The sequence below is a fragment of the Serinus canaria genome, chromosome 24 (assembly GCF_022539315.1).
Source record: "Serinus canaria isolate serCan28SL12 chromosome 24, serCan2020, whole genome shotgun sequence".
Taxonomy (NCBI): Eukaryota; Metazoa; Chordata; class Aves; order Passeriformes; family Fringillidae; genus Serinus; species Serinus canaria.
The window spans coordinates 1868640-1880812 of record NC_066337.1 but is presented as its reverse complement, the minus strand read 5'-3'; the positions used below and the strand labels follow the sequence as shown (position 1 = coordinate 1880812).

The following is a 12173-nucleotide window of genomic DNA, read 5'->3' as shown; positions in this document are numbered from 1 at the left end:
TGCGGAGGAGGGACGCGAAATGCCAGAACATTTCTAATCATTAATGGCGGTTTTGAGCCTGTTCCAGGCTCTGCATTTTTCCTCCCTGGACCCCTTCATCTGGATGATGCTTTTTCAGGTGCTCCAGCACCTCCAAAATTTGAATTCCAAGGAAACAACTCAGATTTTGGAAGGGGAGAATGGGAAGTGCAGCTGGCGAGACCTGCTGAGAACATCCCGCCGTCGTGGTTTGAGATGGTGGCATCGAGGTGTTAAAAAATCCTTTAAAAACAGGGAAAAAATCCTTAAAAGAAAAGGGAATTGGATGCTGGAATGATGCCCTGGGCGGGCAGTGTTGCCGGCTGCCGAAGCAGGAGCCGGCAGCCGGCGAGGCGGTGCTGGAGGGGGGGTCAAGGCGTAGCTGGCTGGCATCAGCCCCGGCACGGGGTCCCCGCCAGCTTTTTTTCCCCATCCCTCCTTCCTGTTTTTCCCGGGGGAGCCGCTGTCATGCCCCATGCCGTGGGCGAGCACCACATATGGCGATGGAAAACAGGAAAGAGGGGGTAAAAACGGGGTGAGCATGGATGGGGAGGTTCAGCTCTCTCCAAAAATAGAGCAGCCGGCTTCGACGCAAACCCCACTTTTTGGGGGGGGATTTTGAAACCACACTGTGTGGGAAAATATGTATTTCACAGGTAGATATAGGACTGAGGGGCCCTTGCGTGCCCCCCAGAATTCCATGGAGGTATCTCAGCTTATGAAGGGGGGTAGGAGAGGAGCAATGTCACATCTTTCCTTCACGCTGGGATGTTGTGATGTTTCTTCCATCCTCCAGGGATGCAGGGGCCTAAATATAGAGGCTAAAAATATCATCCCGTACTCAGCTCAGCCCCAAACCCAGGATTTTTCGGGGAGAAATCTCAGGTGATCGTCGTTAATAACAGCGGGGACCTCGTTAATAAAATTTCTCATTAAAACAGCACCGCAGGGGCAGGATGGGAGTGGAGCACCCACCCACGGGAAAAGGGCAGGAGCCAGGGGAGGACCAAGGGGTTTTTTTTAGTTTTGGGGTTGGACAGTGGGAAATGGGGGATTTGGGGCAAGCGCTGCGGTTGCATCTCCGGAGAGGTGTCCCAGTTCATGAGGGTTATGGGGACATGCTCCCCTTTGGCTCCTCTCCACACATTTTGGGGCGGAATCACAGTGATCCAGAGCTGTGCGTGCTGCCTGCCCCCCAGTGCTGCCTACTCCCCCTCCATGTCCTTGGCCTCTTTCAGGTCCTGGAGGAAAGAAGAAAATTTAGATGCTGTGGCACAAGGGTAGCAGGGACAGGGTAGGAGCAGGGATCCAGTGTGGCTCTTGGCACCTGAATGGAGGGCAGCCTACCTTGGAAGGGGGCCAGGTGAGACGGTCGTCCTCCAGCATGGCTCCCCACGCCACTGGGTCAATGCCCCTAGCTGGGGAAGGAGGAGGCTTGATGCCACATGCAATGGGCACCTGGTACCACAGGTGATGGGCACATGGGACAGGCACAACATCCTGGGTGATGGCACAAAGGGAAAGCCCAACGGCCATTGGTGGTGGACATTTGGGACAGGCACAAGGCCATGGGCAATGGGCACAAGGGCAGGTTTGATGCCTTGGTGATGGGCACACAGGAGAGCCCTGATGCTGTAGATGGTGGGCACGGGGAGCAGGACTGACACCCTGGGCAAGGGACATGTGGGGCAGGCCTGACGCCCTGGTGATGGGCAGACAGAGCAGGCTGGGCAGGCAATGCAGCGTGGGGCAGGGGACGGCAGTGTGGGAGTGGCTGCTGGGCAAGGCCACTCACCCTCTCTCTGCTCCAGCAGTTTTTGGAAGTACTCTGCTGCAAAAGCCACCACGTCGGTGGGCTGCTCCCGCAGCACTTCCCGCGCCAGCCCCTCCAGCAGGTTCCGGAAGCCGGCGGGCACCCTCATGCTGGTGTTGGCGGCGGCGATGGACATGGTCGTTTCTCCTGGACCCTCTGCAGCGGCACAGCCCGGGATTAACCACAGCACACAGCGCCCGGTGCCACCGGGCAGCACCGGGACTCGAACCGACGGACCAACGTCTGAGGGGGCCAGAGCCGCCGCTAGGGGGAGACACGCTCCCTGCCCGCCGCGCACGCGCGCGGCCGCCTCTCTCTGCGCGCGCGCGGCCCCGGCCTGGGCGGGGTGAGCGGGTGCGGGGGGCCGCGGCTCCCGTCCCCCGGTGTGCCCCGGCTCCCGTCCCACGGTGTGCCCAGGCTCCTCTTCCCCGGTGTGCCCCGGCTCCCCCCGCAACCTTTGGACCCGCGCTTCCGGCCTTTCCTCTCGGCCTCTCCCGTCAGAGCCGGACGGGCCCGCGCCGGCACCTCAGGCCGCGGTGCGGACGCCGTCGCTTGGCAACCGCCCCCCCCCCGCCATGGGCGGTGCGTGCCCGGGCCACGCCCCCCGCGCCGGGCCCTCCTGTGCCCTCCGGAGGGCGCCGGTGGGTACCGGGCGGTACCGGCCCAGACCCGGGAGTACCGCGGGGGCCCGGCTCCCTCGCAGTCCGTGGTGCCCCCAGGATGGCGGCGTGGGCGCTGCTGGCGCTGCTGGCTCTGGCTCCGGCGGCCGCAGGTAAAGAGCTGGGGAGGGTCACCTTCCGACCCCCAGCCCCGCGGGCATCCTCCGCAGCCGGGCCCTGGAGCGAGCCTCCCCTGAGACCCCCCCGAGACCCACTTCGGGGCACTTGGCACGGCCAGACCCCTTGGCATCACAGCAGCCCGGCTCCGATGCCCAGGGAATTCCCTAAGCCCTCCCAAGCCCTATTTTGGTGCCCTTTGCACACTCCGAGCGTCGTATGTGCATTGGCACTTTCCCAGCCCCGCTTTCGGGAGCCCCTCTTGGCACATCCTGTAAATCCTCCCAGCCCCACTTTGACACCTTTTGAACTGCCAGACCCTCTTTGATGACGTTGGCACTGCTCTGAGCCCCACTTTGGGGCCCTTGGTGCCCTCCCAGACCCACTCTGGGGCCCTTGTCATCCCCTTTAGCCCAGTTTTGATGCCCTTGTTACCCCCCACACATCTTTCACACTCTTTGCACCCCCAAGCTTTGCTTCTATGCCCTCTGCACTCCCAGAGCCACAGTTTGACAGCCTCTGCACACCCTGAGTCCCACTTTGACAAGCGTGGCATCTCCCCAAGCCTCAGTTCAATGCCCTTTGCACACCCTGAGTCCCACTTTGATGCCCTTCACACCCCCAGCCCCTCCCCAACGCCCTTGGCCTAGCTCTGCTGCCGTGGGACGATGCTTTACGTAAGGTGGGAGCCGCATGTGGCTCCTTGGTGGTGTCTCGTGGGCTCTCCTCCCTTCCCTCCTCCCTTCTTCTTCCCTTCCCTCCTCCCAGCTGCTTTTTATAGCTTCCACTCTTCCCTGGCGTCTCAGTTTTAGGTTTTTTTTTCTCCTCCGACTTGTTTTTTATATAACTCCCGGAGCCTTGTGGCATGAGGCAGCAGGACCAGCGATGCAGCTGACTCCTGAGGGGCCAAGGATGTTGTTCCTTTCCTTTCCTTCCTAAAACCCAGCCTAGGATGAGCTGCAGAGGAGATGAGGCTCCATGAGCTCTGGGGTCACTGGGGAGATTTGGTCACTGGGGTTCTCTGCCCAGATCACCCCTCACACATTACTTCTGACCCCCTTTTCAGATAGAATTTTCTTTTCACACTGCAAAAATGGGGTTTTTGGGGGTGCCAGGGCTGAGCCTTCTCCTTCCATCCCCACTGAAGGTGCCTTTGCCAGTGCTGCACACCTGATGTTTTCCATCCCACCCCTTGACAAACCTTTTTCTAAGGGAAAAATACATCAGAACATTTATTAGCAAGGCTGGACTGGGAGAGACACTCCCATGCTGTTATTAGAGGAATTTTTTTACCAAAATCTGTATCCAAATCCATGTAATACAAGATATAACATGGTCCCTGTACTTTAGGAGGTGAATTCCCTCTTGTGGAATTTAAATTCTGCCTCTTCCCTGGCTCTGTGTTGATTTTAACCACCTTAAAGCTGACCAGGAATGTGTAAATTAGGTGGGATCTCAAATAATCTGTATTTAAGAGCGGCCCTCAGAGGCCATGCTGAGGGTGTTTTTCTCTCGGAGCTGATGTTTGCCCTGTTTGCTGATTCCAGGGGGATTGCTCAGCTTTGCCTCCTACTATGGTGACCACATGGTGCTGCAGCAGAAGCCATCAGGGGCTGTGGTGTGGGGCCATGGGGAGCTGGGGGCCATGGTGACCCTGACTCTCTCAGGTGCCAGTGGCCTCGTCATCATGGAGAAAACAGCCCAGGTTAAAGGTCAGTCCCAGACTTTCACTGATGGTTTTGGTGGCCAAAGAACTTGTCTGAGCCCAAATCAGAGCCAATGGTGGGATGGGTGGTTAGGGTTTGGCACCAATCCTGTGTTTGTCATACTGCTGCCCTGGGGCTACAGAGGTGCTGGTGACATCTCCAGCTCATGCTTTTCTCTCTCCAGGGGACCTGGGGGGCTCAGCCATGCCCCTCCCCAGCAGTGCCAGCCTTTGCTCACTTTGGTTGCCAGCAGTGGATCATGTGGGCGCCCAGCAGGAGCCGAGCTGCTGCTGGAGTGGGTGGCACTGCACAGGCTGAGCCGAGCAGTGAGGCTGTGGAGGGGACAAGGGGAATTTAGCTTCTCTCCCTGTCTAAACCAGGTCTGAGGAACCTCCACAGCACTTCCAGGTTCTCTGTAGATCTGTGCCCCCTTGGAGAATCCTCTGGGATCTCTAAGCCACAAAGGATGTTGCCTTTGCAAGCAGAAACTTCCTGGAGCTGGGAGGGCTCAGGAGCACCTCAAATCCCAACTACATCTCTGCCTGAAGAGTTGGGAGGGAGCTCATCACCTTTGGAGGGTAAAAGTGCTGCAGGGCACCTCCATAAGATGAAGAGCCTGGAGGTGTCTTGTGGGAAAGCAGCAATCCAGGAGATCTGCAGGATCCAGCGAGAAAATCCATGCTAAGCTCCAGCAGAATATCTTTACGCTTCAATTTGGCGCCTCTAAAATTAGCTGGAGACATCTCAGTGTCACACACACCAAGCTGCTCCTGTAATCCCAGTTCCTCCCAGCAGCTTCTGCTCTGACACACATTTGTTTTTTCCAGGTTTTCTTTTTTAACCCCTAAATTCCTGCAGGAGGAAGGTCCCTCTGATGCCAGAGGGCTTCTGAAATCCATTTCCCCTACCTGTCTCTGTGGTGGAGAAGCTTTTCCCTGTTGCCTGTCCTTCACCACTGGTTGATGGCTGCTCATCCAACATTCTGGTGAAGGTCTTGAGGCCATCATAAGGGTCGTGGAAGATAAGCACCATCCTCTTCCTCCAGGACCTTCTGGGACTTGGACAATTGTCCTGGAGCCAATGGATCGGGGCGGTCCCTATGCACTGACAGCTGAGCAGGGCTTGGAGAACGTGACACTGCGGGACATCTACTTTGGAGATGTGTGGCTTTGCAGTGGGCAGAGCAACATGGCAATGACAGTCCTGCAGGTAAGACCCCACAGCACAGATCAGGCAGGACCAGGTAGGGATCAGGCAGGGAATTGCCTTGCATGCTCCTGGCCCTTCTTCAGGTGGCCAATGCCAGCCAGGAGCTTGCCGCCGCCGCTCGCTATCCCTACGTCCGTATCTTTGCTGCAGCGCCTGCCCGCTCCAGTGTGGAGCTGGAGGACCTGGAGCAGATTGATTTGCCGTGGTCCATTCCAACAGCTGGTGAGTACAATGGGCCTCCAAAAGAGAGCTTGGAAATGGTTTTTTTCCCATTGTTTCTCTTTGCAGCCTGCTGTTTCTTGAGCAGAAAACCTGGGCCATGGGAATTTCACCTACTTCTCAGCCGTGTGCTGGCTGTTGGGGCGCTCCCTGTATGATGCTCTGGGGTCCCCCATCGGGCTGGTGGAGGTGGCCTGGGGGGGGACCCCCATCGAGGCCTGGTCCTCCCACCGGGTTCTGAAGGCATGTGGGCTCCCAGAGGACACGGGGAGGTGAGAGAAGGTGCTGTGGAAACACCTCCTGCCCTGTACCATGCTGCTTTTGGGGAGTATCCTCATCCCTTCCCACCCCACCTCCTCTCCCAGAGCCTCACAGCCCCCTCTATGCATCATTATACCCCCTCTGGATAAAAACCCCTCCCATGCCAAGAGCATAAGCACTCATATCTGGGTGGGTAAAGGGAGAAGAGAGGGACCCCAGATCTCCCTTTGCCGTGGTGCTTGCTTTAACCCAAAGGCTGCCTTGTGCTTTGCGCCCCCCTTAAACCTAGCTTTGTCTTCCAGCACCTCCCCACATCAGCATCTCTCTGGCCCACAAATACCTTCCGTGCTCTGGAATGCCATGGTCCACCCACTGCTCAACATGACCCTACGGGGTGTTGCTTGGTACCAGGGTGAGCCCCCATTTCTATCCCCTGGGGTGGAGCAGCCCCCACTGTCCCACCAAGCTCTCACCAGCCCTTCTTTCTGGAGGACAGGTGAGGCCAATACCTTCCTGAACACTGACCAGTACAACTGCACCTTCCCTGCACTCATTGCTGACTGGCGCTGGGCATTCCACACCGGATCAGCCAGACAGACGGAGCCACTTCTCCCCTTTGGCTTTGTGCAGGTGTCAGGGGGTGAGAGGGGTGACATCCCTCATTGTCCTTGGGGGATGCTCAGAGAGAGGATGCTGTAAACACATATGCATCCTGCCAAGTGCTGAAAATCCCTGGCAGGGACCATAGTGGCCAGTTTGGGGATCTGAGCCACTCCCCCATTTCCGTTGTGCCTCACAGCTGTCCACATACCGCCGTGGGAGTGCAGACGACAGCTTCGCCCGGCTCCGCTGGCACCAGACAGCCGACCTGGGGGTTGTTCCCAATGCCAGGATGCCCAGCACTTTCATGGCTGTAGCTATGGATCTGGGTGATGAGCACTCTCCCTATGGCAGGTGAGTCCTGGGCTAGGGTGAGGGGGTAGGGATGGAGTTTTTGGGTTTCAGCTCCATCTTCCTCCTCTTCCTGGGCAGTATCCATCCCCGGGACAAGCAGAACGTTGCTCACCGACTGCTGCTGGGTGCCATGGCTGTGGCCTATGGGGACAAGGGCCTCGTGTTCCAGGGACCATTTCCTACCCGGGCTGTCCTGGAGGTGACCAGGGGACTGCTGAATGTCACCTACAGCCAGGAGCTCATCTGGCGTCAGAGGGATGCACAGGCATTTGAGGTGAGGAGTGGGATATCCTCTCTAAAGAGCTGCAAATGGGAAGGCAACACTGATGGGGGTTTCTCCCCTCCCCAGGTGTGCTGCTCCAGCCAGGCCTCCCCATGCCAGTGGCTGCTGGCACCAGTGGTGGCAGTGGGGTCCCGGACGGTGACACTGGCCCTGAGTGGTTGCAGGACGCTGGTGCTGGGCCTGCGCTATGCCTGGGCTGAGTGGCCCTGTGAGTACCAGGCCTGCCCCTTCTACAACCCCCAGGGGCTGCCTGCACCCCCCTTCCTGCTGGACACCCTCCCTGCAGGGAGCACTGCTGAAGGGAGGGAGCTGCTGCTCCTCCCCGGCTCCGGGTTCCCCCTAAATAAGGAAGATGAGTGAGCTCAGACCTCTGGCAAAGCATTCATGGCTCCTGGCACTGTCCCTTCCCAAGCCAGGGAATCAGAGATTTCATTACTACCTTATTAATTAAACAAGTTTTCAGCTCCTCTGTGGACTAAGCCAAGGCTACAGGGTGGGGGAAGGGGGAAAAGCCAATTTACAATTAAATATATGAAAAATTATGTAAGGAGAAGCAGCAGGACACACCAATGGGAGCTGAACCCCTCACTGCTGCTCCCTTACCTATGGAGCTTATCCTGGCCCCCCAGACAACCCATTTCTCTGGGCATAGACCGCCAATCCCCAGGGTAGGGTTCTCACAGGATCAAGGGATCAGCTTCCAGCTGCAGGGTGGAGAGGAGGAGAGAGGAGCTCTGCCAAAAAACCATGGCCAAACACTAACACTGGGCTGGGACAGGGAGCTGTGGAGGGCTGTGAGTGTCTTCCACCTCCCTCTCTTAATAAAAAGTTAATAAACCAACTCATTTATTCCTGGATCTCTCATTTTATTCCTGGATCTTTTTTTTTCCTTCAGATGAGTGTTTCTAATCCTCCATGCCCCACTTCTTGCCAGAAGACCTGGGAAATTTGTGTGGAATAGGCACAGCGTAGCACCCAGCACTTAAAATAAGAGACCCAAGAAGTTCTGCACAAAATATTGATTGTTTAACCCTTTTTTGTTGGACAATTGTACATAAGTAGAGAAAGGCCAGGTGCAGGAAGCACATGTGGGTTCAGCCTGGCTGCTGCAGTAGAGCTGTGTCAGAAAAGTGGATCCTGGGATCACGGGATTCCTGCCTGCTGCCTCCTTCTGGGTCAGGCAGAGCCGAGTGAGTCCCGTGAGGCTTTTCCCATCATTTCCACTCCAGGCTTTGGTTCTAGTCAAGGGGAGAAGAGCAGGCAGTTAATTATCTGGGCAATGGCAGACCAGGATCTGGGCTTTTTCCAGCACCAAGTAACTGGCCCAGGAGCCAGCTGTGCTGGTCCTGGGCTGCCATAGTAACGAGGATGCAGAATCCAGCTCAGTCTGTGGATTTTTTTAACCACAATTCAGACTGTGTGTTCAGGGCCAGGAGTGAAACCCAGGCCTCTCAGCTCCTACCTGTGGGGCTGGGCTGTCTCACACAGCCTGCAAACCACTTGCCATGGGTGCCGGGGGTCCCTGTGAGACCCCAGAGGAGGCATACAGCTCCCCAAAACCCAAAGCACATGGGAGAGGGAGCAATGCAGGTCCTGGGAATGTGATGTTATCTTGGAACCCCTCTCCATCTCCACACACAGCACCACTGTGCCCACCAGTGCCATACAAATGGGAGAAGGGGGCGGGCATGGCATCCTTGGCATCAGCCCCCCAGGATTTAAAACTCCCAACCCCAATCCCAGCAGGATGAGCTGCCAAAAACAGGGACCCTCCCAGCCCTGCAGTTTGCCCAGAGCTTGGATTTAAGCAGCAATCTCTTGGCTTGCTGTTCCTATAGCAACCCCTGCCCACACCTTGGATCGCAGTAGCATCACACTCTGCATGCCAGAACCCCTTTCAGGATTTGTCAGCCCTCACAGTGACCCCCAGCTATGCCCCAAACCCGTTAAGGTCTTGGCAAAGGTGGTCCAGCCACATTTTGAGGGTGGGATCTAATGGTGTGGGAGCCAAGAGAAGAGGGAAGAAGTTGTCTCTACCCAAAAAGCCTACCTAGGGCTGCACCATTGGAGAGGGCTGTGCTGCCTTCGGCCTCGGGGGTGCAAGCTTGATGTTTGGGCTTGGTGGTCTCCAGCCCAGCCAGCAGCGTCATGAAGTCGATGACAGTATCGATGTCCTCCTTGTTGGCAGTGGCTTCCCTCAGGGCGCTGACAGCGTTGAGGCGGCTGAAGGAGGTCAGCTCGGAGATGTTGGCACGGAGGAAGAGAAGGATGACGTTGAGGTCGTTGAGGGGGCAGGTGAGCATCCTGCGACTGAGCAGGTCAAAGGCAGGCAGCATCTCATAGACAGAGAGCAGCCCCTTGTCCCACTGGCACAGCTGCAGGGCGTTGTAGATGACAACAGGGATGAGGAGGACATAGACACTGCCAACTGAGAGGCTGATGAGCTGGAACACGGAGAAGAAGACCAACTTGCAAGGGATGAGTGATGGGATGTGTGGCTCTGCCTCAAGCAACCCTGTTTTGATGGAGCAGCTGAACTCATCCTGGAAGAAGATGTTAAGGTGGAGAAAGACCAGGTAGAGGCAGGTGGCAGCCAAGAAGAGGAGCAGCAGCAGGTTCCTCAGGATGTAGATGAACACAAGGGCGTGGGCGTGCTGCTTGCAGGTCAGGTACCGCTCCAGCAATGGGAACTCAAAATACCTCTCCCGGCGGGCCCTGGGGGTGGAGGGACACAGGGGGAGTGAGAGCCACCCCCCATTTTACCCTGGTCCATCCTGGGTGCAGCCACAACACCACATGGAGGGACTCCAAGGGCCACGGTGACCTGGCCTGGCCTCACCTCTCGTACTCCTCCCAGAATTGCTCCGGCTCAGCACTGGCCTGCTGGACCTTCTTCATGTGCTGCACCAGGCGCACGGAGCGGTTGTAGGATTTATCCAGCTCGTCAATGATGAAGAGAAGGTCACAGTGCAGGGCAGGGGCAGCAGCGTAGCGCCACAGCAGGTACGGCAGGTACATCAACACCGCCACCACCAGCAGTGAGTAGGGGAAGACCTGGGCAAAGAACACAAAAGGTCGTTGAGAATGTGGAGTCACTCTTGCTGTGGACATCCAGGGTGGCCACAGCAGGGGCACCCATCTTTGACCCTACCTTGAGAGCCCAGAGGGACTTGGTGACGGCACGTCCCTCGGCGTCGAAGCCATGGTGGATGAGGGAGTCCCAGCAAGCCGTGTCGGTGTAGGCGGACTGCTTCCCCGTGAAGTTGGTGGGAGAGAAGCAGCTGATCTGGGAGCCTGGGGTGAGGAGGAGGAGAGCAAATCTAAGCCATGGAGGGTGGAAGAACACTCCAAAGCCACAACCAAATGCCTTACAGGAAAGTAATTATATCTCAGGCATTGCTTTGAATCAAAAAAAGCCTTTTTCATGGTCATTTTGGAGCTGCTGTGTTTCTAGCCAGGACTTTTCCATCTCTTCCCAAACACAAACCCTTTGTGTGTAGCAGTGTGTACACAGTGTAGGGAATTATAGACTAACTAGCCAGAAACTGGAGTAAAACCAAGTCCTCAGGGAGAGCAGTTAGATCTTGTCCAAGGCCAGATTTAGCCTGAGGTCACAATGCATCTCTCCATGCTGCTGGCAACCTTCTCCTTCTCTTCCTCCTCCTTGGAAACAAGCCCATGGCACCCAAAGGTGCTGGGCGCAAGCAACTGAGGCTGGGCATTGCCTCAGTGCTGCTCCTGGGGTTAGCTCAGCTGTTCCCACTCTCTCCCAATGAATTATGATCCATTAAAAACAATCAATAAACGCCCATGAGGCAGAACAGCTCCTAAAACTGGACTTCCAGGCTGTTCTGCTTTGGATCATAATACCATCAAGAATACGAGGGGTTTGCCACAACAACCAAACCTGCCCACGACCTGAAGAACACACTGGAAAAGCCACAACTCACCAGCAGAGAACTCCCGGGCAAAAGCCAGCGAGACGAGGAAGAGGGGCAGTCCCACGGTGACAAACTTCAGCAGGCGGTCGCTCGGCAGCTCCAGCCGCAAGCCCTTGGCTCGGGAACTGCTGGGATCCGGGAGCAGAGCATCAGAGAGCATGTACTCAGCAGCCGTGTGCGAGAGGGACATTTTGAAGTGAGGAAGAGACTGATGAGGGCTGCCTGAGGTGTGGCTGGCTCGAGGAGCAACTTTGCCGGGCTGAGGAGTCCCTGCCGCGCTGAGGAGTCCCTGCCGAGAGCCTGCAGAGCGCTGTGTCCGGCAGCTGTGAACGACAGCTCAGGCATGGCGTTAAATCACCTCGTAATTACAGGGGAAGCCTTTTCACAAACAGAAATAGAAAAACCCACCCCAACAGCCGCAGCAGCAAATGGGGAAGGCAGCAGGCTAGGAAAGCAGCTTTCCTCCCTGACAGCATTCCTGCAGGGCAGCGTTCCTGCCCGGCCGCAGCCGCTCCTGGCTCCCCGTGGTTTTACGTCCCTCTCTCATCAGCCAACAGATTTCTGGCGCTGTGGCCCAAGGGCATGGGGGTCCCCAGCTATTTTCAGCAGGTAGCCAGGGGATTGGGCCCTCCCACAGCAAGAAGCCACAGCCAGATACACAGTGGCTCTGGGGGGTATAAAAAGCCCTTTCCAGCACCCAAACCAGCCAGAGGGGCCAGAGAACATCTTGCTGCCCAGCCCCAAGCTCCTCAGACAGGTCAGGAGACACCAAATGAGGTAAGCTTGAGGCAGAACATCAGCTGCAATTCCCCAAATCATCAATCCTTCTTCTTGCCTCCCTCTCAGGGCAAAGAGGGAAGGATCTGTCTCCAAGGAAAGCTCCCAAGGGCAGGGGACCCCAATAAAGGGTTCTAAAAATAAGGAATAGGGTAACTGAAGGAGCAGTTACAGAACAGTTTCCCAGCACCACAGTGCTGAGAAACCCACAGCAAT

General features: G+C 56.8%; 3 protein-coding genes across 3 annotated transcripts; 1 reads left to right on the top strand and 2 right to left on the bottom strand.

The window, feature by feature from the left end:
* Positions 1 to 703: 703 nt before the first annotated feature.
* SPA17 (sperm autoantigenic protein 17) lies at positions 704 to 2352 on the bottom strand. Its single transcript, XM_009097805.4, has 3 exons — positions 1814 to 2352; positions 1366 to 1436; positions 704 to 1259 (listed from the first exon to the last, which is right to left on the bottom strand). The coding sequence occupies exons 1-3, from the start codon at positions 1965 to 1967 to the stop codon at positions 1224 to 1226; spliced, it is 261 nt and encodes an 86-aa protein (XP_009096053.1). The 5' UTR covers positions 1968 to 2352; the 3' UTR covers positions 704 to 1223.
* Positions 2353 to 2354: 2 nt separating this feature from the next.
* SIAE (sialic acid acetylesterase) lies at positions 2355 to 8096 on the top strand. Its single transcript, XM_030233198.2, has 10 exons — positions 2355 to 2603; positions 4155 to 4319; positions 5359 to 5522; positions 5606 to 5744; positions 5830 to 6013; positions 6305 to 6414; positions 6499 to 6632; positions 6802 to 6956; positions 7035 to 7230; positions 7306 to 8096. The coding sequence occupies exons 1-10, from the start codon at positions 2552 to 2554 to the stop codon at positions 7597 to 7599; spliced, it is 1593 nt and encodes a 530-aa protein (XP_030089058.2). The 5' UTR covers positions 2355 to 2551; the 3' UTR covers positions 7600 to 8096.
* A 3-nt stretch (positions 8097 to 8099) lies between these two features.
* PANX3 (pannexin 3) lies at positions 8100 to 12168 on the bottom strand. Its single transcript, XM_050983524.1, has 5 exons — positions 11190 to 12168; positions 10391 to 10533; positions 10079 to 10293; positions 9290 to 9954; positions 8100 to 8477 (listed from the first exon to the last, which is right to left on the bottom strand). The coding sequence occupies exons 1-5, from the start codon at positions 11368 to 11370 to the stop codon at positions 8416 to 8418; spliced, it is 1266 nt and encodes a 421-aa protein (XP_050839481.1). The 5' UTR covers positions 11371 to 12168; the 3' UTR covers positions 8100 to 8415.
* Between the last annotated feature and the right edge of the window lie 5 nt (positions 12169 to 12173).

Bases quoted from the DNA above. Each gene is read 5' to 3' on its own strand.
- SPA17 (XM_009097805.4), bottom strand. From the start codon at position 1,967: ATGTCCATCGCCGCCGCCAACACCAGCATGAGGGTGCCCGCCGGCTTC. The intron at 1,437-1,813 runs GTGAGTGGCCTT...CTCCTTCCCCAG, and splicing joins ACTGCTGGAGCAGAGAGAGG to CTAGGGGCATTGACCCAGTG. The intron at 1,260-1,365 runs GTAGGCTGCCCT...TCTTTCCTCCAG, and splicing joins TCACCTGGCCCCCTTCCAAG to GACCTGAAAGAGGCCAAGGA.
- SIAE (XM_030233198.2), top strand. From the start codon at position 2,552: ATGGCGGCGTGGGCGCTGCTGGCGCTGCTGGCTCTGGCTCCGGCGGCC. The intron at 2,604-4,154 runs GTAAAGAGCTGG...TGCTGATTCCAG, and splicing joins TCTGGCTCCGGCGGCCGCAG to GGGGATTGCTCAGCTTTGCC. The intron at 5,523-5,605 runs GTAAGACCCCAC...GCCCTTCTTCAG, and splicing joins TGGCAATGACAGTCCTGCAG to GTGGCCAATGCCAGCCAGGA.
- PANX3 (XM_050983524.1), bottom strand. From the start codon at position 11,370: ATGTCCCTCTCGCACACGGCTGCTGAGTACATGCTCTCTGATGCTCTG. The intron at 9,955-10,078 runs GTGAGGCCAGGC...CTCCACCCCCAG, and splicing joins TTCTGGGAGGAGTACGAGAG to GGCCCGCCGGGAGAGGTATT. The intron at 8,478-9,289 runs GTAGGCTTTTTG...CCCCTTGACTAG, and splicing joins CTCCAATGGTGCAGCCCTAG to AACCAAAGCCTGGAGTGGAA.